Source organism: Bos taurus, chromosome 15, assembly GCF_002263795.3.
Source record: "Bos taurus isolate L1 Dominette 01449 registration number 42190680 breed Hereford chromosome 15, ARS-UCD2.0, whole genome shotgun sequence".
NCBI lineage: Eukaryota > Metazoa > Chordata > Mammalia > Artiodactyla > Bovidae > Bos > Bos taurus.
The window spans coordinates 36413933-36439964 of NC_037342.1; the positions used below are offsets into that span (position 1 = coordinate 36413933).

General features: G+C 37.3%; 1 protein-coding gene across 27 annotated transcripts in view; it reads left to right on the forward strand.

The window, feature by feature from the left end:
• The window catches only part of SOX6 (SRY-box transcription factor 6), an 833346-nt gene that overhangs the window by 698773 nt on the left and 108541 nt on the right, over positions 1–26032 (forward strand). For 22 of the 27 annotated variants that reach the window (XM_059874855.1, XM_059874857.1, XM_059874853.1 and 19 more), the window contains 2 exons: positions 1385–1464; positions 2945–3067. In XM_059874855.1, the coding sequence (XP_059730838.1) occupies positions 1385–1464; positions 2945–3067 (203 nt within the window). The remainder of the gene's footprint in view (positions 1–1384; positions 1465–2944; positions 3068–26032) is intronic. The other 5 variants (XM_059874866.1, XM_059874862.1, XM_059874863.1 and 2 more) reach the window with 1 other exon arrangement.

Below are 26032 nucleotides of genomic sequence, written 5' to 3' on the forward strand. Positions count from 1 at the left end.
ACTGGACTGTGTACAAGCACACACTGTGCTCAATGGTCTGATGAGGTATTATGGATATGATGCAAAGAGACTGTGTAGATTAGAAGCTAACAATTTGTTAAAAGTGAAAGCAACTTAACATTTACATTGGGTCAGCTGAGTAGCACTTGGTGTAGCAAACAGGATGCGTTCCAAGGAACCAGGGGCACCAGGAAGGCTCCAGGTATTAGTGTCCACGCAGAAAAAGAGAGACTTCGTTGCTTTCTAGGTGACTCCCTTTATCACTGTGATTCTTTCTACGCTTTTCATTATTACATTCAGCTTTTAGTGTGGAGAAGTTCTTGCAAAACAGCGTGATTATTGTAAATGTCCAAAATGTGTGGAGGAACAGCCTATTAAAATATAGCCTAGAGATAGTACATAGCACTGCCTTTAAAATAAGTAGCTGAAGCCAAAGTGATACTCCATTAAATCACTGATAGTGTGTAATTTATCCATACGTATTAATTTTGATTTCAGTTAGCTCTATCACAATATATTCCTCATTACTTTCTATGGGTTCTTCAGGTTGCTTGCTTCGCACAGCCTGTGCTCTTAGGTCATAGAAGGTACTTTAGCCCTGCTGTTTAGGAGTGGTCTGGAGCCAGAAACACATTAATAAGATGTGGCACTGATCTCTGCTGAACCATGCTCAATCTCGACCAGACTTTTAATATAGATATCACATGTAAAACGTGTGGTTATTTAATCAAATCATCGTCAAAGAATACGTGAGAAGTGCCTAGTGTGTGTCATGATTCTGTAGTAGTTTCCGCCAAAAGTTAGTGCAGAAAAACAGTCTCCCATCTTTTGGGGATACCAGGCATTTCACAGAATATTCGCTTCTCTCACCCCTCTCAAATTAAAGAGGTTGCATTTAAATTTTTTTCTCTAATTTTTTTTTTAATAAAATAAAGGTTAGGGTTATGGACAGTCAATAACTCTTAATCTTTTTTGGACTGTGATACTCTGCCTTGTCTACCAAGCCAAAACGTTTTGTTGTTTTAATATAAAAACCTTAATGCTTCCTCGGTGAACTGAATGTCAGCCTGGCTTTAAGATATTTTTTTACCCTTAAAAAAATGATGTATTACAAGATTTGTAATGGAGTGAACATGCTTGAATTGCACATTTAATTTTTTTAACATCACATTCATGTTTTGCCAGTTTGCCTACCAGCTATCTGTTAACAAAAAGTTCCAAGACAGCCCTGCAAGTCTGTGCCCAACTAAGCCTTTTGTCTCTGCAGATGTTTGGGCTTAGAGCGATGTTGTAAAGCTCAGGCAGTCCAAGGGCCATGTTTGTACTTGTCTGCTGTGATTCCCGGTGCATTGTCTAAACCTGTACGCATTGTTCTTTCTGACAGGTGATAACTACCCCGTACAGTTCATTCCATCAACAATGGCAGCTGCTGCTGCTTCTGGACTCAGCCCTTTACAGCTCCAGGTAAGTGCCAGAAGAAAAAAATGTGGGATACGAGCCAGTCCTTTAGTGGAAAACTGCTAACCAGCTGTATGCTAAATAATGACCTGAATGTTAAATAATTTTTTAACCATAGCCTGGAAGGATTAACACCTTATGTACTTACCATACTGCAAATAGAAGAGAAAACTGTCAGTGTCAATATTTTTAAAGGAAAAAATGATGTCATGACTTAGTACTATATATTCTCTATCAGGTAAGTTAATGGTTTCACAGTTTTTTTATGGCTAGTTGATATTGGGTATGTTAGCTTTGTCCTTATAACTTCTTCATCCATGGCTCCATTCACACCCAAATTAGCTTTTACATGCAAGTATCAACACAGACAACAACACTGGATATTTTACTTCTTGCAACTCATAGAATAGGGAGTTGTTATTACCAAATTACTTAAACTATTTGGTAAAATGTAAGCATGTTGTCCCTGAATATGTGTATCATCAGCTCATCCTCATACCAGGTCCAAAGACTGGGCATGGTGTCTGACCAAATTCTGGATTGGTGTTCTTTATAAAGCTAAAATTGGAGAGAAAGCACTTTGGAAGCTAATTTTTAAAAATCCCTTGCACCTTATCTTCTTCATAGTAAAATGGGAAGCGGAGGACTAAGTGATCTTTACACCCTTTTTGCGATGCTGTCTTAATGGGAAATTGATGTTAAATATGAGTGTATATTTTAACAAAAACAGAAAGAAAGTATCATTAAAATTAATGGTTAAGCAAGTGGTATTTGAGCATTTAGAAAATATCAGATGATAACTTGAATTTCAATGCATTGAACAAAGTTTTTTACTCTTATAATGTACTGTGATGATTTTTCAATTTTCTTGAATAATCTAGGGAATAGCAACCAACTGGGCATTTTTATTTCTTCTTTGCTATTCCTTATATGACTTGAATGTAAAAAATGTACAGATATTTTATGTGAAAAATGTAATTTTGAACATTCTCAGTTGAGTCTACAAATAAAGAATTTTTACAGTACTTTAAGCAGTTCTTGTCAGAAGCCTCATCCAGCAAGTCTTGAAGATGCCTAGCATTATGGGTGCATTATGGATGCCTAGCAGAGCTAGAGATTTTGCCTCATGAAAGCAGCAGCCCTATCTCTTCTAAGCCCTCACCTTCTCCACTACTAACAGGGAACTTATTGCACTGGAAAAAATACAAAAAGAAACCTAACTCACAGTCAGTCTAATCTATTTCTCCTTTTTCCATAGCTATGCTATTGAGTGTCTTCTTGAGTCAGAGGCAAAAACAAGAAACCAGTACTACTGTTTGATCCTATAATCAAGTTTCTGTGAAAAACAGTATCTGGGTCCTAAACCCTACTTTCTGTTCTTTGGTGTGGTCAGTACCCTGGATTTAGAAATATGTGTTCTGTTTCATGAGTTCTGACAGTATGTTTTGTCTTTTTTTTTTTTTTTTCTGAATATGCTACTAAACAGAAAGGTCATGTCTCCCACCCACAAATTAACCCAAGGCTAAAGGGCCTAAGTGACCGTTTGGGCAGGAGTTTGGACACCTTTGAACATGGTGGTGGCCACTCTTACAACCACAAACAGATTGAGGTATGAATGCTTACATTGGTGCTTCATTGGGTGGGGGACTGGATTGTTCAGTCATATTCTAGGCTTTTTTAACAAGTGCCAAACACTCAAACACTAAAATATAATCTTTCCCCTTTTCTCATTCCTAAGGAGGCTCATTTTCACTCCTTTTCTTTCAGAGAAAAAGTCAAACCCCAAACCAGTGCCTCTGAAGTAGATTGTTTATTGCTATATATTTAGGCAAATATTTATGTTATGAGTACTTTCAAAACCATCTTTATTTCCCTTACCCTTTTTTCTTTATGTATAGTGCTGCATAGTAGTTTTAAAAAAAAATTAAACATTAAAAAAAAAAAAAAAACTTCAGTTCACCGTGTAGCAACCCTGTAGAGTTGATAAAATATCATTCTGTTTTTATAGACAAAACAATGGAGGCTCAGAGAAGTCAGGTTATTTAACCAAGGCTACAAAATTTTCTTGGAGTCAGTTATTATCCAGGATTTCTAATTCTATCTATTTCAGGTTTTCTAATTTAGTTTTCTCTGACTGAATTTGAGGTTGGGTGTCTGGGCCTGACTGGTTGTTTTTTGCCCCATAAACTTATATAGTAGCTCTTTCATATTGAACTTCCAATAAAGCTCTTTGTTGTTTTTGTGGGATGTTCTTACTGCATGGGAGAAGATACCTCATATAGCTCTTTTAAAAAGCAAACCCCTTTCTACTATAGGGACCCAGTCCTCCTCTCTCTAATATTGTGCTTAATTCCTCTATTATATCGTTGGAAAACCTCTTTAGGGCTATCAGGTTCTAGAGGGTTGCTAGCTATCTATCCCTCCTTAGAAGTGAGAAAGCTCAACTTCTCATTTCATTCTTTAGGATTATCAGATACTGGAGTGTTGCTAGCTATCCCTCATTCTTAGAAGTGAGAAAGTTCACAAGAAGAAAGACAAGAACAAGATCAAAGGACACCTTGGAAGTAGCCTAAGGAAGAGTTTGAGTTCAGAGCTTGTCACTTGCCTTCTTCCTTTCCCTTTCCCTTTGATTATAAGAAGTATACAGGGGGTTCCACCCAGACATGACAAGGCATTGTATTAGAGTATCTGCTACCTTCTATGCAGCCAAAAGGGATTTCTTTTCTAAGGCTTCCTTTTGGCTGTAGAGAAGGTGCCACATTTCTGGACGTTCTGACATCTACTGTGCTTAGGATTGCTAAACGGAGAGATAACCAGACATTAGGAACAATTCTTTCAATTAACAAGGCTTACCTACTCAGGACAGCTAGTTTGTTCAAATTTTAAGTACTTGGAAGAATGTGAAAGCAGGTGACCTTGGCTCAGATTCAAAACTTCCTCTCCTCTTGACTTTTATTTTCTCTTGCCATGTGGAGTTCTATTCCATGGGCCTTCCCTTAGCCACTTTTCTACCCAGTTTCTCCTTTTAGTTTTTCCCTTAAGTTGACATCTCTTCCCCTTACCATCACAGACCTCTGATGTCAAATCTGGCTTCTCCTGGGTTTCTGGAAATCATGATGTCATATATGTGAGTGCCAGACTCTGCAGAGCTGTAGCAATGCTGATCTAGAAGCACGTGTCTGTCACTTTAATTAGGCTGAACACAGAGCCTGGGAAGGTGGAGGCCCTCAGCTTTGGAGGGTAAGCTTGGGTTGGTTGGAGAGTTTCCTGTTTTGTTTTTTTTTTTATTGCTCTGTTCTCTTGCTTCCACTTTTTGCACTTTTCCTTGCATGTCAGGAAACCATTGGTGTTTGCTTGTATGGTACACTATTTATAAAAGATGGATCTTATTTGAAAGACAGATTTCTCAAACTTTCTTACTATGAGTGTAACAGGTTTATTGACAGTCCCATGAGCAGCACAGAGGACACCCATATCTAAGTTGTTACAGACACTAACATTTTAAATCTTGACTAAAAGTAGAGAGAAAACTTAATAATATTTTGCTTTATTGATTTTAGTCTACTTTCTTTTCTAGCTCTGGTTTTCTCCATTCCTTTAACAACCTAAAATGTCACAGCTCTGTCAACAATTATGATCACAATAAACTGGGGATACTAAGCATTACAATATGTTCATGAGTTTTACTTCTATTTAGAGATTCTTAGGAAGAAAAGCTGCAATGCATGTATACAACCACCACCTCCACATACACTCTTCTCATTGAAGAGAAGTGGTCCTCTCTACCTGATATATAGTTAATTTGTCCTTCAAAGGTTTTTCAGTTCTAGCATTGTGAGCTGAGGTTATCTTAACAGTAAAGTCATAATTTGGAAGCCTGAAATTTTGTTATCACCCAAGAAAAGACGGGAGCTGACTGTGGCTTAGATCATGAACTTCTTATTGCCAAATTCAGACTTAAGCTGAAGAAAGCAGGGAAAACCACTAGACGATTCAGGTATTACCTAAATCAAATCCCTTATGATTATACAGTGGAAGTGACAAGCAGATTCAAGGGATTATATCTGATTGACAGAGTGCCCGAAAAACTATGGATGGAGGTTTGTGACATTGTACAGCAGTGATCAAGACCATCCCCAAGAAAAAGAAATGCAAAAAGGCGAAATGTTTGTCTGAGGAGGCCATACAAATAGCTGAGAAAAGAAGAGAAGATAAAGGCAGAGGAGAAAAGGATACCCATTTGAATGCAGAATTCCAAAGAATACCAAGGAGAGATAAGAAAGCCATCCTCAGTGATGAATACAAAGAAATAGAGAAAAACAATAGAATGGGAAAGACTAGAGATCTCTTCAAGAAAATCAGAGATACCAAAGGAACATTTCATGCAAAGATGGGCTCAATAAAGGACAGAAATGGTATGGACCTAACAGAAGCAGAAGATATTAAGAAGAGGTGGCAAGAATACACAGAAGAACTATACAATAAAGATTTTCATGACCCAGATAACCACGATGGTGTGATCATTCACCTAGAGCCAGACATCCTGGAATGAGAAGTGAAGTGGGCCTTAGGAAGCATCACTACGAACAAAGCTAGTGGAGGTGACAGAATTCCAGCTGAGCTATTTCAAATCCTAAAAGATGATGCTGTGAAAGTGTTGCACTCAGTATTCCAGCAAATTTGGAAAACTCAGCAGTGGCCACAGGACTGGAAAAGGTCAGTTTTCATTCCAATCCCAAAGAAAGGCAATGCCAAAGAATGTTCAAACTACTGCATAATTGCAGCCATCTCACACGCTAGCAAAGTAATGCTCAAAATTCTCCAAGCCAGGCTTCAACAGTATGTGAACCGTGAACTTCCAGATGTTCAAGCTGGTTTTAGAAAAGGCAGAGGAACCAGAGATCAAATTGCCAACATCTGCTGGGTCATCGAAAAAGCAAGAGAGTTCCAGAAAAATATCTACTTTTGTTTTATTGACTACACCAAAGCCTTTGTCTGTGTGGATCACAACAAACTGTGGAAAATTCTTAAAGAAATAGGAGTACTAGATCACCTGATCTGCCTCCTGAGAAATCTGTGTGGAGGTCAAGAAGCAACAGTTAGAACCAGACATGGAACAACAGACTGGTTGCAAATTGGGAAAGGAGTACGTCAAGGCTGTATATTGTCACCCTGCTTATTTAGCTTATATGCAGAGGACATCGTGCAAAATGCTGGGCTGGATGAATCACAGGCTGGAATCAAGATTGCCAGGAGAAATATCAATAACCTCAGATATGCAGATGACACCACCCTTAAGGCAGAAAGCTAAGAACTAAAGAGTCTCTTGATGAAAATGAAAGAGGAGAGTGAAAGAGCTGACTTAAAACTCAACATTCAGAAAACTAAGATCATGGCAAATAGATGGGGAAACAATGGAACAGTGAGAGACTATTTTGGGGGGCTCCAAAATCACTGCAGATGGTGATTGCAGCCATGAAATTAAAAGACGCTTGCTCCTTGGAAGAAAAGCTATGACTAACCTAAGACAGCATATTAAAAAGCAGAGACATTACTTTACCAACAAAGGTACATCTAGTCAAAGCTATGGTTTTTCCTGTAGTCATGTATGGATGTGACAGTTGGACTATAAAGAAAGCTGAATGCTGAATAATTGATGCTTTTGAACTGTGTTGGAGAAGACTCTTGAGAGTCCCTTGGTCTGCAAGGAGATCCAACCAGTTAATCCTAAAGGAAATCAGTCCTGAATATTCATTGGAAGGACTGATGCTAAAGCTGAAACTCCAATACTTTGCCCACCTGATGCGAAGAACTGACTTATTGGAAAAGTCCCTGATGCTGGGAAAGACTGAGGTTGGGAGGAGAAGGGGATGATAGAGGAGGAGATGGTTGGATGACATCACCGACACGATGGACATGAGTTTAAGTAGGCTCTGGGAGTTGGTGATGGACAGGGAAGCCTGGCCTGCTGCAGTCCATGGGGTCACAAAGTCAGACACGACTGAGTGACTAAACTGAGAGAAAAGATATTTGGAAGGACCCTTCTTACATTAGCATATTCCAATACTTTCTTTAAAATAAGAAAGACACAGGAAAGTTTTTTTCTTTTTTTTTTACTCCATGCTGATCTAAGGCTGGTTTGCTGGTTTTCTCTGCCTCAGGGGCACAATATTAGGAGAGAGAAGAATGCTATTTTTAGTTGAACAGTTCAGCAGATGGAGTCATGAATGCTCATATATCTGAAGGTTGAGGGGCTTGAACCATTAATTTTGATAATGTATTTAACCCTGGGAACAATCAGAAACTGTAACTCTAAGGTTACAGTGCTTTTGACCTTTAGAGAACAGAGGGCACTTGCTACAGTAAACAATATATTATATTGCTACTTATTCTGAGTCTGTACTGGTATAAATTTCAGGACCAGTTGCCATTTGCTTTCCTCAGCTATGTTAGCACTGGTCCTTCAAGTAAGTCAAAAGGTAGTGGGGAGGGGAGGGGGGGGAAACAGTATGATGAGGCGGTCATGTAAATATGGCCTTTAAATAGCTAAGATGTTAGATTATTTCTGAAGAAACATTGTCTCAGAAATAAGCTGAGAATGACTCTTTTTTTGATGAAAAAGTGATTTGAGTGTACTGATTCATTTTTTGTGGTTACTTTCAATATGATAGATACCTAAGGTAATTTTGTTTTGTTTTGTTTTTTAATTAGACATAATGTTGCCTCATAGTTGTAGTTTATATTAAATATAATTTAGTGCCATATCATGCAAAGTGGTACACCTGTCTCATACCTTCTTATTAAATGGTGCATGCTTCTCTTTAGTAAATACAGCAGTTAAATATCACACAGTTTAAGAATTTCTAATTAAAATATCTCCACATGTCAGCATATTGGTAATGTATTATTTTAATCCATTTATTTTGTTTATGAAACAGTGACATATGTTTAGATTGTGAAATATATGAGCCTTAAAAATCACTTTATTGAAGAAAATTAATTCCTACAATACTGTCTCAGTAATGTGTTCACTCACCCAGTCAGTCACTGGCGGCACTGCCAGTCTTAATGTAGGGTAGACACACTTACCAGTTTTATCTGCAGAACAGTCTTGGAAAGAAGCAATAACAGTTCTTTTTCTTAGTTCCAAATGATGGGGTTTTCTTCCTCTACTTTTTAAAAAAATTCATTAATTCAAACCTGTCTCCCCAAAACACTTTCTGTTGCTTTAAAAACAAAACTAAACAAAACAAAGAAGAATGGAACTGAGTTATGTATAAGGGATTCTGAGAGACCAATCAAAATTAAAAACAAGCTAGTTACCTTTTCAAAGTTAGACATAGTAATTTGTTTGTCAGCAGGGAGACGTTTGGGTCAGCCCTGAAATAAAGTGACTGTCAGCAGTTATTCCTACAAGACAAGTAATTTCACTCAATGTATTACTGACAGATTGCTCACTTCTCTGAATCACCAGAGAAAACAAACTTAATATTGTTACAGGCAGAGTTTCTGTCTTCATTAGCCTCAGAGAATGATTTTTATCTAACATTCAAAGCCTACCAAGCTTTAGTTGGAACATATTTTAACCAGCAAGTTCTTATAATGATAGTATGTATGGGTGGTAGCCTGAATGAAAGGAAGTAAATATGAAAATTTTAAAAAATCAATATAAATATATTTTCACTTTTATTTGATGGGCATTATGTGTAGTTCTGGAAAGATTTGAGGAAAGCAGTATAATTAGAGCCTTGAAACACTAGAAAAACCCATCAACCATAAGTTATTCTTAAATGAAACTATTAAAGTCTTGCAAAGTTTGCAAAGATAGAGGAGAACAATTGAATTTTTGCAAAAGTGAATAGAAACACATATTTTATTTAAATTATATTGTCAATTTTCATGCTACAAATGGAAAGTGAAGAAGTGCCTATCAACATTGAGAATGTTCCATTTCTATTTTAGTTCCAGCTTGAATCTTTATGATATTATATTTAGATGCTCTTCTCTGGCTCATACCCTGCCTTCTTGTTTGAAATCATAAACATGCCTCAGTTCTGTGGAGGAATGAGAGAGTGAGTGAGCTGGACTGGGTGGGCTTTGGAGGTTGTGATTTCTAATAGAGAGATGAATAAGGAGTTGATTAGAGTGACCTATTACTAGCTACCTGATGGAAAAAAAGTAATGCACTGATTCAAAGCTTGTTCTGAGGACACCAACCAGGGGGTTGTGCTTTGAGGAGAAATGCTTGCTTTTCTCATAATGAGCCTTCTCTCACCCACTTTGACTTTAAAAGCATGATGGAATCTGGAAGGACCATTATAGCTGTGATTAGATGAGCTATGGACTAATAGAATAAACTCCATTTTGGAAGCAGAATCTTGAATGAGAGTTTCTGCTATTACTTTCCATGTTGTCCTGTACTGTTCTCAAATTGCCTTCTTTTTTCAGTTTGTTCCATGTAAAAAAGGGATAATATTTTTTTCTCCACCCGGAGAAAAAATTCATTTACTGTGAGTAGTAAATGGATTAACAAGGTGTGTATAAATTTCCACAAAAAAATCATTATCAAGATAGGAAAAAAACTTTCCAACATCCCAAATAAGCAGTCAGTTCTACTCTAGCTTAGCTGCCTAAGTGTTTCTGATGGGTGGCTCTGATCTACCAGAATGTGTCACTGAATTCAGGGATTTTTGTTTCTTCTGTTTACTATTGAATCCTCAGTGTTGCCTGTGACCATAGTTGGTAAAATGATTGAATTAGTGAATTTCCTTTTTGGTGGTCATCTGCAACTCAATCTTTGGATTTTTTTTTTTTTTTTTTTGCAGGGGAGAGAGGTTATGTTCAGCCAGGTGCTCTGTCTTTAGAGGCATATTCTCATATAAACAACTTTTCATTTCTAGGTAGGTTTCTTACAAATAATGGCAGGTGTTAAGTGAGTCTTGGTGAAGGTTAAAAAGATATAGGTAGATCAGAGAAATATGAAGACATTTCCTAGTGTTTGGAAATATGACTTGTCATTGTATTCAAGAATAAGATTATACCTACCCACAAATTAAAACATAGGTAAACTGGATTTTCTCTTAGAAATTTGATTTTCAGTTGATTTTAAAATAATATCTAAAAGTTGAGAGCATGGCTCATCTCACTAAGCTCTGGTAATTACTGTGTTTTAAGTCATTTAATTGATGGGATATTTGGCTATACTCACAGAGACAGTTTAGTAGGAGTCCAGGACCTTGGAATTACAAAACCTATTCAGTTCTCTATCTTTCTTAGTGTAGCATTTCCACCAATATTCATTTAGCTCCAGCCTTACTAATTAATGCACACAACAAGGAACTCCCAGTATGTGAATACTTGTATTTAAATAGACTGCTTGTAACATGCAGTGGTTTCTAAAATAGTGACAGGTATTTCTATTCCCGTATTTACCAAACTGGAGTTTTGAAGTATTGTTTGGTTGGCATCATGTATCTGTATGTTTATGTTATAATGAGCTACCTTGGAATTAAAAGAGATGATGTGACTAAGAACATAGGGGACGGTTTGAAAGCAAAATATTTTAGTATTTTAAAAAATGCTTCACTCCAGTTTCCAACCATAGAATAAGTCAGGATATGAAACATTTATGAAATTTAAATCAGAAAAAGATATGGTGGGTAACAGAACAGACTGAGCAGAATGGAAACATTTTTAAACCGCTTTATTCAAGCATGATTGACACAAAAAGCTGAACATATTTAACATATACAACTGGATGAGTTTGGAGATAAGTATATATCCATGACACCCCACTCCAGTACGCTTGCCTGGAAAATCCCATGGACGGAGGAGCCTGGTGGGCCGCAGTCCATAGGCTGCAGTCCATGGGGTCGCTAAGAGTCGGACAAGACTCAATGACTTCACTTTCACTTTTCACTTTCCTGCACTGGAGAAGGCAATGGCAACCCACTCCAGTGTTCTTGCCTGGAGAATCCCAGGGACGGAGGAGCCTCGTGGTCTGCCGTCTATGGGGTCGCACAGAGTTGGACACGACTGAAGCGACTTAGCAGCAGCAATAGCAGCAGCATATATCCATGAATACGTAACACAATCTATGCCATAAATATATCCATTTATTTCCAGAAGTTTCCTCCCACCATTATTATTACATGATAAGAACATTATTAGATAAGTGATAAGAGCATTTAACATAAGATCTACCCTCTTAGCAAGTTTTCAAGTGTACAATACAGTATTATTAACTATGGGCTTCAAGTTATACAGTAGATATCTAGGACTTATTTATTTTGCATAACTGAAACTTTGTGCTCTTTGACTCATACTTCCTATTTCCCCTATCTCATCCCCTGGCAATCACTCTTCTACTCTCTGACTCTATGAATTTGACTGTTTTAGATTCCTCATATAATCGGCATCACATAGTAATGGTTTTCTGTGTCTGAGTTATTTAAATTAGTATGTCTTCCAAGTTTATCCATATTGTTGCAAGTGGCAGGATGTCTTCCTCCTTTTTAAAGGCTAAATAATATTACATTTTATGTACATATTACTTTTTCTTTATCCGTTCACCCATCAGTAGACATTTAGGTTGCTTTCATGCCTTCGCTGTTGTGAATAACGCTGCAACGAACATGAGAAGGCAAATACCTCTTTAAACTCATGATTTCAATTCCTTTAGAGATATATCTAAAAGTTTCAGAACTTTTTTACATTTAAGACTTCCTTTTCAAGGTTTTTTTTATGGTTTAAGATAAAAGTTCAATTTCATTATTTTCCTCATGGATATTCAGTTTTCCCAATGCCATTTACTGAAGAGACTATCCTTTCCCCATTGGGTATTCTTGTTACCATTGTTGAAAATCATTTGACTGTAATTTGTGCGGGCTTATCTCTGGGCTCTTTATTCTGCTCCATTGGTCTATATATCCACTGTATGCCAGTATCATTTTTTTATTATTATAGCTTTGAAATATATTTTGAAATTAGGAGCTTTGTTCTTGTTCAAGTTTGCTTTGGATATTTGGGGTCTTTTGTGGATGTGAGTGATTTTAGAATTTTTTTTCTTTCTGTGAACAATTTGAGACTTTGTTAGGAATTGCATTGCTTCTATATTCACTTTGAATAATGTGGACATTTTAGCAATTTTAGTTTTTCTAATCCAAAAGTATTTTTAAGTGATATTTTAATGAAAAGGAATTGAGAAGCTACATATAGTTGGATGGATTCCCATCATAGACCTGCCCCAGTGGAGGAATAAAACTTCTGATCAATATATCTAGTGCATATTCACTACTGTCTTGCCAATTCTTCCTTTCTGTTTTACTTGTAGAAATGTTCGTATTCTACAGGTACATATGTTTGTGCAAATGCATATCAAATGAAAATTCAAGAAATATTTATAGTGATTTAAAGTTTCTCCTTACTGACTTGAAACCATCTTGCTTTAATTTGACTGTTCTAGATTATTAGGGTTAGGTTAATAATCACAGTTTAGATCTTCCAAGCGCAAATGGCACTATTAATAGATTCTTTTCTCAATTAAATATAAACAAAGAAGCACTCAACACCTACTATGTACTAAATATCCACTGTGCCAGTTGCTGTATGGAAAAAAAGTCATATACTTTCTTCTTTCTTTCCTCTCATAATTGGTGACATCAGTACAGCCATCATGAGTCACACTGAGAAGAATTAATGTAACATTTCTTTTTCTAGCTTTATAAATACCAATTCTTTTATATATATAGTCATTTAATCCTGGTTTGGCTAAGTACTTGCAGTGCTTTTTAATAGACAAAAATGGAGGAAAAATAGAGCCAAATTTATTTCCCCAGGCCTCTACCCTCTTGGTCATTTGGTGAAGCAAAACTTTAAATGAAAAAATCTTAATTTCCAGTACACTGAGTTCATTTCTTACTGTGTGTTCCTCTTATAGCACCCTCTATAATACCTATAAACAACCCTTGATGTCATAATACAAATTAACCTAGACTATGACCTTGGTACTTTATCAGGAATTTTCCTAATGCTGTTTAGTCTGGAGTAGAATGAACTAAAAATAATAGATGATAGATATGTATACAGATTTTATTGCTTAAAATATATACTTGTGTTGAACATCTCAACCCTCCAAAGTACAAACATACAGTGCTCATTTGAAGCCAGTTTGAAATAGTTGCTTTTAATCTAGAAAATCAATTTGGGGGATATTTATCAGGTTTTCACTAGTCCACTTATTCACTTGAATTAAATAACTAGTGAAGTATTATTACATCTTTTCTTTTAAAATCCTTATTACTTGAAATTATACCTGTTAGCTTTGAATGACTGACAATGACATAAATCTTACTGTCTCTTGGGATTGTATCAAAATATTTTTTAAAAAGGAAGCTTATAAATGATTGTGCTCAGGAAATTTGAAAAAGTTTGTGTGAAAATTAAAACAACAAATGTACTTGTTCAGTTATTTAACAATATTTATTTAGTGGCTATAACATGCCAGGTACTATTCTAGACCAGAGGTCCTCAACTGGAGGCAATGTTGCCCCCTAGAGTTCAGTTGATAATATCTGGAGACATTTTTGATTGTTATAACTTGGGATGGGTGTGGAGATGCTATTGGCATCTAGTGAGTAGAGGCCAGGGATCCTGCTGAATACCTTACAGTACACAGGTCAGCACCCTCAACAAAGCAATATCCAGTCCAAACTATCAGTAGTGCTGAGGCTGAGAAAACTTATGTAAAATGAAGTCCTTATCTGATGTAGTTTACATGCTAGTTGGGGAAAGAGAAAATAGGGGAAGAATATTTAATAAAGAGTTGGGATGCTGGGCTGGATGAAGCACAAGCTGGAATCAAGATTGCTGGGAGAAACATCAGTAACCTCAGATATGCAAATAACACTACCCTTATGGAAGAAAGTGAAGAACTAAAGAGTCTCTTGATGAAAATGAAAAAGGAAATTGAAAAGTTGGCTTAACATTCAGAAAACTAAGATCATGGCATCCAGACCCATTACTCATAGCAAAGAGATGGGGAAACAATGGAAACAGTGACAGACTTTATTTTCTTGGGCTCCAAAATCACCACAGATGGTGACTGCAGCCATGAAATTAAAAGATACTTGCTCCTTAGAAGAAAAGCTATGACCCACCTAGACAGCATATTAAAAAGTAGAGACATTACTTTGCCAACAAAGGTCCATTTAATCAAAGCTATGGTTTTTCCAGTAGTCATGTATGGATGTGAGAGTTGGACTATAAAGAAAGCTGAATGCCGAAGAATTAATGCTTTTGAACTGTGGTATTGGAAAAGACTCTTGAGAGTCCCTTGGACTGCAAGGAGATCAACGAGTCAATCCTATAGGAAATCAGTCCTGAATATTCATTGGAAGAACTGATGCTAAAGCTGAAACTCCAATACTTTGGCTACCTGATGTGAAGAACTGACTCATTGGAGAAGTCCCTGATGCTGGGAGACATTGAGGGTGGGAGGAGAAGGGGACTACAGAGGATGAGATGGTCAGATGGCATCACCAATCAATGGACATGAGTTTGTATAGGCTCTGGGAGTTGGTGATGGCAGGGAAGCCTGGCCTGCTGCAGTCCATGGGGTCACAAAGAGTCAGACATGACTGAGTGACTGAACTGAACCGAACTGGGATTGCAAATCTTACTCATCTTAACAGAAATATCCCACCTACCTGTCTACCTATCCACCTGGACATATATGGGCAGATTTAAAATATTGAGACCAATATGATTGGTCTTAGTTCTTTGTTTCACTTGGATCTTCAGAACTAAGACTTTTACTCTAATCAGTCACTTCTGCCTAGAGCAGTCACAATTCTCAACCTTATTTTTTCAGTTGTTTAAGCACACCATATACTCTGGTTTTTGGTAAAGGAATACTATTTCTGACTATAATAGTATATAAATCTGTCTTTCAGAATGAAGTAAATATGAAATTTGGTGAGGACATGGGAGCTGTTCATTAGTTTTTATAGGATGCTATTTGTTGAGGTCCCACAGGATGAGTGGGATCACTCTTGGCAGAGAACCTGTATTTGATGTGTGGACTGGATATTATAAAGGAGCCTAACTTTGTAAAAACAAAACTAGACAAAACAGACTTAAGAATAGTATGAATATTATATATATATGTATACATGTATACATATATGTACAGTCATACATAATACATAGTATTGAATAAGCAATTTATATTTAGACTTTATAATAAATTATACTTTTATATTACCCCATATTTTAGAAGAAAAAAAGTGAGGCTCAGATGGGTTAAGTGACTTGGACCAGATTACTTACCTATTAAACAAAATAGGACTATAATGCATTGTTTAAGTGCATTTTAGAATTTATTTCCTGACCAGGATTCTTTGCTTAAAACTCTGTTGTATGTAGGTATATAGGAAGCACATTCATTTAGAAGTTTTCCTGCACAACTTATTCTCCTCTTATTATAATATCTAAGTGAATTAAAAGTAATGTAATTAAATTATAAAAGGAAAAATTTCAAAGCCAACATCACATTTTTGGGATCTCAAAGAGTTCAGGTATTTTCCAAATTTGTAGTTAACTGTCCAGAAGAAATTTCAAGCCTACTAGAATTAATAAAAATAGCTATCATGAAATATATCTTATTCCATAGCTTTCTTTGGAGGAAAATGCTTATGTTTTTTGCTGAATGCTGAGTTCTTTTCTTTTGAGAGTTTCTAGGCCTGTCTTATAATTTCAAAGTTTTGATGAGTCTCCCGGAGTAGCTGGGGAGTGTGTCCCTGCCCATCCCTCGCCTGTGCTGCCCTCTGAGCGTGTTCAGCAGGTTGCATGCCAGCAGATGAAGCAGATGTTTGACCATACTGGAATGGAGCGCCTGCTGCATCAGGAGCTGGGGATTCCTCTTGACATCTGGACGTTGTTGGGTCGGGATGCCAGCCTCAGGCCAGGAGGCTGCGGGAGCTGTGGGGCAGAGAGCACAGAGTCTTTGCTGCTCTTTAAGCGATTAGTGCACTGAAGCAGCAATAATGTTGAATTATCGCTTGGCTGCTTTCTTCTCAGGAATCTTGGGACAATAGAAGAGTCAGGAAGGAGCATTTACAGTAAAGTCATGTTCAGAGAGACAAGACTAATTATAGAGTATTAAAGAGCTTTATTTTAAAATGATGTAATTTACAAATAGCCTTGTACAGTGTATGCAACTTTTTTAGAACCATCAACCCTGTAGTTTTAAAGAGACTTTTCTAATTTCTAATGGCTAGTATAAAACCATTCTTTCAGCAATTTTCTAGTTTCAGTAAGTCAGGCCAAGTTGTGCCACTGAAGATACAGCATCGGCTAAAAAGAGAAAGTATATTAATGCCTTTAGCTGCTGGGGAAAAGTTCTCTGGCTTGAGGGGAAGAGAGACTTCAGGTTAGAGATTGACTGAATTATGCACTGGCTTTTCCAGTTTCACTTTATCACACTGAAAACTCGTCTGCATTTGCTACCCAGAGCTGAAACCATCTGTTACACCAATTTCCTTTATGATATGTGTTATTTAAGCACAATGGATGTGGAAATGGGTAGTTTAAAATGTATTTTGCGATGAACAGTTGTCACATTATGTTGCTTTTCCTCTTATAATTTTTCATTAGCGAGACCTCTGTGCTGAAAGAAGCCTTCTTATAAACAGATTATGGCCATTTGTGTTCACAGTAATATATTGGAGAAGAATGCTATGTTGCTCTCACTTAACCTCTCGTATTCTAAGGGGGTTATATTTAATTAACACTGGTGAGAGGCTGACCTGAGAGGCTGTAGAAAGTGATTGAACTGCATTTTCCAAGCTCTGCTCTAGTCAGCTGGGAAAGAAAAAAAAAAATTAGAAAGTACTATTTTCTGAAATTCCTTCTAACTAAGCTGTATTTCAACGGGCCATTTAATGCTCAAATGGACAAAGGTATTACTTCAGTCATTGAATTGTATCAAGCTCCTTCTCAGAGGTCCAGTTTAAACACTCTATAGGAAAAGTGGTTTAGCATCACATTCTCAATGGATTATTGCTTGATCTGCTTAAAAATAAAAAAGCGAATCATTTTTTTTAAAAAGAAAGAGAAACAGTCACTGTCACTAAATGGAGTGGAGCATGTGCCCTAACTAGTCCTCAGTGCACTGAGATTGCCCTCCAGAGTTTAGGGGATCCTTAAACCACATAGAAAAAGATACACCTCTATAAGGTGCTCACCTGCTCAGAACACCTTCCTCACATCCTAGGAAGTGTTTGTTCCAGGGCCCGAGGGGTAGTCCCTGAATAATCAATGCATAGCTATATCATTGGCTTAGACATAGTACAGCAGAGTGAGAGCAAGAATGAGGAGTTTTCTGAGAAAGTAGAGGCCTAGATCTGACCAATTTGGGCTGAAATCCTCCACCTTCCCATACCTTTCCATCCATTTATCAATGGTTTTAATAAAGAGGCATTGCTGATTTGCAGAATAAAGTAACCGTATATAATTCATCTATATCCAACCATATTATTCCTGATTTTAGATCCACCTCTGCCACATTTCCTGACTGTGAAACTCTTAACACCACATACCATTATACCTCATTGTGAAAAAGGAAAATGACACATGTCATCAGGTGATGGCATGCTACTCTGTGTTTGAACAGCATGCTCACTCTTTATTTAGCAGCTAGCTTGTTCCGTGACATCCTGTCTATACAATAGTAAATGGCTTGGAGGTTTCAAAAAATCAGTTCCATAGACTCTTCAGTTAAAAGAATGATGTTAACAAGAGCTAATGTCCTCTGAAACTCAGTCTCCTCAGCTATGAAATGGGGATAATGATACCTCCCATATCGCAAGGATTAAATGAAGTAACACAAGTCAATCAGCTAGGACAATGTCTACTACATAGAAAATACTCAATAAACACCGTTTCTCTCCACATCCTTATACTTGTATCTCTCTTATTAATTCATTAATTAAACATATTTTTAAAGCATGTACTGTGTACTTTAGGTACTCTATTAGGCAAACAAGCTAAACAAGTTCCTGCCTTCTTATAGCCTGGGGATGAAAGCAATTAAATGAGCAACACTAAAAGTGATACAAACAGGTAAGATATAGCTGATCGTTTGGTATGTGTGTATGCAAATATACTCATTTATTGGTTGATCAAGCTGGTTGTGTATAGATTTTTTGAAATATTTTTGTCCTAATGCCTATGCCTGATGAGCACACCAGATTTCAAAAAGCACAAGGCATGGTACAGCGCTCTTTTAGCAAGAAACCAATTAAGGTGGTGTTCTTGCCTGGAGAATCCCAGGGATGGGGGAGCCTGGTGGGCTGCTGTCTATGGGGTCGCACAGAGTCGGACACGACTGAAGTGACTTAGCAGCAGCAAGAAGCAATTAAGGTATTTTAAACTGGACTTAACCACTATTTGGAAAAAGTGCCACAATATTGAAAGAAAAACTTTCACAAGTAGACAAAGAGATTAAAAAATGGCATAATTTTCAGAGCTAGAAAGGCCTTCAGAGGCCTTGAAGACCAGATCCCAACTCTACTACTGGTTCTGTGAGCTTGAGCAAATCAATCTTTCTATACCCAGATTCTGGGCTTCCCCAGTGGCTCAGACAATGAAGAGTCTGCCTGCAATGCAGGAGACCGGGGTTCAATCCCTGGGTCAGGAAGATCCCCTGGAGAAGGAAATGGCAACCCACACCAGTATTGTTGCCTGGAAAAATCCCATGGATGGAGAAGCCTGTCGAGCTACAGTCCATGGGGTTACAAAGAGTCAGACATGACTGAGTGACTAACACTTTCATACCAGATTCTATTAAGTGGATTAGTAATGATATCTATACTCCTTGGGCGGTTGTGAGAAATAAATAAGAAAATGTTTGTCAAAAATGCTTCACACACTGTCAAGTGGTCTTCCCTGGTGGCTCAGTGGTAAAGAATCCATCTGCCAGTGCAGGAGATGTAGGTTTGATCCCAGGGTCAGGAAGATCCCCTGGAGAAGGAAATGGCAACCCAACCCAGTATTCTTGCCTGGGAAAATCCCATGGACAGAGGAGCCTGGAGGGCTACAGTTCTTAGGGTCACAGAAGAGTTGGACATGACCTAGCTACTGAACAACAACACACTGTCTAGTATCATGTGAATCTTTTGATTTTTGCAGAGACTGAGGCCTAGAGAGATAGATTAACCTGCCAAAGCTACATAGCTTGTAAATGGCCTGAGTTACAGTGTGTAGAATTGTGAGGCAAGAGTATGAAGAGCTAAATTTTATGACTTCCAAATAAATTTTGGATGAATAACTGAATTTTAAACATATGGCCAAGAGGATAATACAGCTCATGCTTCCACTTGTTCTCAGAGGGGGCAGAGGATGAGATGGCTAGGTAGCATCACTCAATGAACATAAATTTGAGCAAACTCTGGGAGAGAGTGGAGGACAGAGGAGCCTGGTGGGCTACAGTCCATGGGGTCACAAAAGAGTCAGACATGACTTAGTGACTAAACAACAACAATTCTTTGAAAAAACAAAATAAGGTATATTAAATATTAGACCCTCTAACAGTACAGGTAGTAACAAGGCCAGAATAAAACTTATATAAACATGAAAAAGGATTAATTATAATTAATTCAGTGATACATTAATTCCCCATGCATGAATGCTAAGTCACTTTCAGTCTTGTCTGACTCTTTGTGACCCTACGGACTATGTATAGCCCACCAGGCTCCTCTGTTCATGGGATTCTCCAGGCAAGAATATTGGGGTGGGGTTGCCATTTCCTTCTCCAGGGGATCTTCCCTTCCCACCCAGGGGTCAAATCCACGTCTCTTCTGTCTCCTGCTTGGCAGGTGGGTTCCTTACCACCAGCAACACCTGGGAAGCCTATTTCCCACATGTTTATTAAGTGCCTACTGTGTAGTAAGCACTCTTTTCTATTTGGGGGATATTAAAATGGATAGAACTTGATCCTTGCCCTCAGAGGGCCTACAATCTGGTAAACAATGTGATAACTGTTAAAGAATATGTGCTTCCAGAATAAAAATGCTATGGAAGGAGAAAGTGTTAAGCTCTACCTGGAGAAGTATTGGCAATCTTTATGGATGAGATGATGTTAAAATGAATCTTGAGAGGAAAGTAGAAATTCACTAGGTTTATGGGAGAGCCATTCAGAGTGGTAGAGATACAGAGGAGAGAAAAAGCACTGCAGACAAAAAGCAGTCTGCCCGTCGGTGTAGGAGCACTAGATAGCATGGCACATTCAGAAAACAACAAATGGTCTGGCATAGGCTGAGTGTGTGAGAGCAATAGGAGGTGAGGCTGGAAAGGTAAGCAAGGGGTCAGATCGCAAAGTGCCTTTTACACCACACTTGGGAATTGGCAACGCTTGTGGTAGACGTGATTTTATTCACACCGTAAATGGTAAAGTGGTATAAGGTATAGAGAACAGCTTTATGATGTGATATTCCTCTATTAATCTGATCTCTAGTTTACATTTCCCATTACACTAGATTTAATAGTTAGGAAACTGCATTTGGTAAGATTCATGGTCCCTTTAGTACAATGGTACCCTGTGGCAAGTGAAACTGTACAAATAGTGTAATGATACACGCAGAATAAACAAAACTGTTTAAGATTGAAGCAAAGCCAAGGTCCAACCATTTCCCCGGGATTTGGGGAAATCTTGTAATCTGCAGTTTGTACTAAATCCAATCATATTTAGCACATTGCTTCTCAGCGAATGGGCCTTCATACTATATTTCAACCAAATGATGAAACAAGGAGTAAAATCTATAAAGAAAAGCTATGGTTCTTCTAATTGTTAATGCCTTGCAATTATGCCCCTTTCTGGAATAATAAAATGTTCCTTGGCAGAGGTCAGGATCTCTGCCACTGACTTATTTAACAGATCCTCTTAACATCTGTCCTGCAGACTGTGCACTTTATTAGCAGACAAGAGACCCAACAGACTTAGCCTGCTGTGTCCCTTTTTCACATTCACACAGCTGTGGATTAACTCAGACTTTCCAGAAGAGGACCAACCAGAAGGGATAGTAATGTTATTGGCTGATTCTAAAAAGATGGGGGGAAAAAAAGCAGAAACAAATGTTTCCCCTAGTACAATTCAGTGTTTTTAGGGTGACAATTACCAGTCTGTTTTAAAAAGGAATAAAAGCAGCTATTTCACTAAAAAGGGAAAGTCTATTCATATCTGTGTGGGAACCTAATCAGGCTCTTGTTTCCAGTGACGATGACTCCTCAGTCGCACCAGGTCTGTGACAAGAATGCTTCTTTTGTATGCCGATAATGTGGAAACGATAAAATTTCCTTTAAGAGACATATGTGTTTACATCATGAGATGTGTTATTTGACAAAATGCTTTGTTCTCCTCGAATTTTCCGTGCAGAGTTTCATGCTGGGTTGTTTGGCTGGAAATCTTTGATTAACTAGAATTAGTTGCTGAAATAAAATAGACACTTTTGTTTTATGTGTCCTCTCGCTGAGCTGTAAATTATAGTAAAACATATAAGAAGTGACAGAAAGAAGTGCTGATTTGAACCTCTGACCCACGATGGGCACAAAACATAAGATTACTCCTTCAAAGAGCTGCATAGAGACATAAATATTCCATGGTCCGCTTGAAATTATGCCCTCTTAACAAAGAAAAGTTGTGATTTTGCATCATGTAACCAGAGTTTTCTAGAGGTGCTACAGTAGGCTTAGAGGAGATACTGAGATTCTGAAAATCCATCCCCCCCAGCCCCCCAAATGAGGACTTTGAATTTTTAAAGCGTTTTCTCTGTCCAACAATGGACAATGGAAACAAGAACAAAGCAAAGTTCCTGTTCCCTCAGTGAATAGCCAAGGGTGGTTTCCCTTTTTTCAGTGAAGTGATACATTTTATAAATCTTAAGGCTTCCTCAAAGTTACATTGGCCCTCAGTGTGAATATTTTAGTTCTATGGAACAGTCTTGGGGTACTAGCCCAAAGAAATGGGCTGGGAGGAGGAGACCTTTCTAAAGCAGAACAGAAATTCTAGTAGCCTAAACACTCCCTTGTTGTTGGGATTGGTGCCCATTCTGCTCAGGATTTTTGTAGTTGTTGTTAAATAATTTTACAGGATTATTTTTAAACTTTTAGCTAACGTAAGATCTGTTTTTTGTTTTTTTTTTTTTTTTGGCTTTACTGTAAGTAAAACCTACCTAACTGTCCTCAGTCAAAGCTATTTCTGATGGATGTGTTAACTACATTGTAATAATCATTTCACCGTAGATTCTCATATCAAATTATCACGTCTCCACGTTAAAGTTACACAACTTTATTTACCAATTATACCTCAATAAATCTGGGAGAAAAAAAAAAACAAATTGTTCCCAGTGATGTGTCTCAGTAGCAATTTGTAAATGTACCATATTGTGTGTTTCTTCCCTTCTTCCTATTCTTGGTGTGAGTACCTGAAAGGCATCCTGTCTTCTTAATCTTTGTATTCCTAATATTTTTTTTATTAAATTAAGTAAAAATGCCAAGTATTTTCTGAATAAGGTCTTTGGAGTGACATCTGTTTAAGCAGATTTACCAATAAAGATTTAAGAGCTTACAGATTTTGAGTCTTTATGGCGTAGTAGTAGTCTTTATGGTGAGCCCCTGTTTTAAGTATTTATGTGCATTAATTCATTTATTCCATTCTACAAATCTTTTGGAGTAAGTGCTATTAGTTTCCCATTTTAAAGATGTGGAAATTTAAGGCACTGGGCAATTACATAACTTTCCCGAGATCGCACAATTAGTAGGTTCTGACTGAAGAGTGTGCACTCTTAATCACTGTATTATCCTGCTCATAGCAACATATAAACCTTATTTTTCTAAGCTTCTTCTTCAGTCCTTTGTATTAACCATTACCTGCTTCATCTGCTGTAATGATTTCTCAAGGTGGATTATTGAGATATGTATCAGTATCATGTCTAGTGACAATACAGCACGTTATATGTTTATGATAGACTATTTAAATAATTTTTACTATGGCTGCTATGTATAAGGTATCATTCCTTTCTGCTAATTAGGGAGTAAGCCATGGGTATTACTGTAGGATACAGAAGGCATATTTACATACTGCAAAATATGCTGAAGTTCTCCAATTGGCAATACTAATAATTTGCAGTTTAAAAATGAAAGTAGACGTGGCTCTTAAACAGTGTAAAATATTTATTTGAATTTCAAAAATACAGAAGAAAATATAAGAGTAAGGGAAGAAGAGTATATTTTGCATTATTTCTTGCCAGTTTACCGGATCACTTAAAAGTGAATTCAAAATGCATCCTTATCTCTCAATATTGATTGCAAATGTACATTTCATGTTATTATTAATATGAGATTTTTAAAAAGTAAGTTTGTACATTTCATCATAGATATGAAATTTTGTTCATTAGCATAATTCTTGTGTTCAATCTTCCAAAATCTCCTGAGATTTTAAAAACCAGCTTAAAAGAGTTTACAGTTTTAAAAAGTAAAATATTTTCATGTAATAAACACATTTATTGCCAACTAGCAATATTTGTTCTATCCACTCATTAAAGGGAAAAAATAGCATTTAGAAAATATTATACCTTCTTTTCATGCATTTTTCCCCAAAGATATATTTTTAACAAGTTAAAAACTTTTTTCATTGCATACTTACCCATATTTGTCTTCATTCTGTGTTGTTTTGGAGGCTTCATTATGGCTGGAAATCGAAGGGCATGGAAGCTAGACAGTTGTAGAATATTTTTCAAGCAATAGCATCTGGTTTCTTGGCAGTCATCACAGGCCAAGGCAAGGCAGCAGTGGCACATCTCCAGATTTTTTCTGTGGGTATTGCTGAGGGATTTCCGGGTCTGCCATGTTGTTGTAATAGTGTTTCTAGAAACCCAGAGACTCAGAGTGGAATCTAAAGTCGGTCTGATAGTACTCAAGGTCTGCATGATCTGACCTCCTTGCTATCTTTGGGACACCTGGCCTATTACTCTTTGCCCAGCTCACTCAGCTGCAGCCTCACTGGCCTCCTTGCTGTTTCTCACCTACACATAAGCACACCTTGGTCTTAGGACTTTCACCTTTTCTTTGCCTCTGCCTGAAGTGCTTACCCAGATAACGCCCTGGTTTGCTTCCTCACTTCTTTCAGGTCTCTACTCAAATGTTTCCTTCTTTTAGTTTTCCTGACCTCCTCTATATTTCTTGCATAGCACCTGGCCAGGAGTAGCTACTCATTAAATAAGTTTTGAATGAACTTTACCTTTCAGTTACAAAGAAACAATGCTTTTGAATGTCGGGAAATATGAAAAGTATTTTATTGAACTATTTACTTTTATTTAAAAGTATTTTATTAAACACACACCCAGATATATCTTTTGAAAAATTCCTTGTGACTTAATTTTGGGGAAATAATGCTTGGATTTCAAACTCAACTTCTGGACTCATTGATGAGTTTTATAGCCTATTGGTAGAGTCAAGATGCGTTTGTTTAAGACTTTTCTGATGAGCTAAGACTTTGTGACTAGAGAGTTAAAGTAGCATTACAAATGCAAGCTGTACCACTTGGAACACATTCAGAGAGCTGGATCTCTCCAGCATTGCCTGCCCATCTCTTGGAAACAGAGGAAAACAGATTCATTCCCATAATGCCGATTTCCAACTGCCCTCATTAATCACCTCTTCGAATATCTTGCTTTAAGAACCAAATTACTAATTGTTTCAGTGACGGAACTTTTATTTCTGTAAATAAAGCCTTATGTATTTACATATTTTATTTGGCACCCTGACAGAAAAGATACTTGGAAGAAGCAGTGAGAGATCGAGTTTTCTTGCTAAAACTATTGGAGGTGGATTTGTTTGTTTTTAGTATTTGCTCTGTGCAACTGTGTTCCATAAGGAAATTGCTCTCCTAAGTGCATTCAAATAGAATTGGTGCTATCAGAGAATGATTTTTTTTCTTTGCATAGCAGACCACTGGATGTTCTGTGATTTGATGGATTCCAAATTTTTTTTAAAAAATTCTCTTTGTGTAAGGGTAAGGCCTTTGACCTAGGCCTCTTTTCTATTCTTTTTTCCTTTTTTCACAGCTTCTCCTCTCCTTCACACGCAGCATATCCCCCCTGTTCCGCGTCCCATTAACACAATGAGTTATGTCAGAGGAGCAAGCTTCTCAGTGCTTGGGAAAATAGGCAAGATGATCTCTAGCCAGGAAAACTCTCTTTTTCAATTCATTTTTCTTTACTTGACATTCTTGAGCCGGCAGCAGGGGATAATGAAATGAATTAAACAGGTCCTGGCTCTTCAGTGGCTTACACTCAATGCCTGTCCCGTTTTCCCCTTGATTTTTCGTGGGAAGACAAACGGCAGAAGTCTCAAAGAGGGTGAAATACGTCTGCTCTCACCTGAGACAAATTTTGCCCTTTCTGTGTATTTGCATAAACTTTGATTTAAAAAATTTGTAGAAACATTAATATCATTATAATTAACCTAAATACTGTAGTTACATTTTAAAATGTTACATCTTATGACAAATATTAAAATA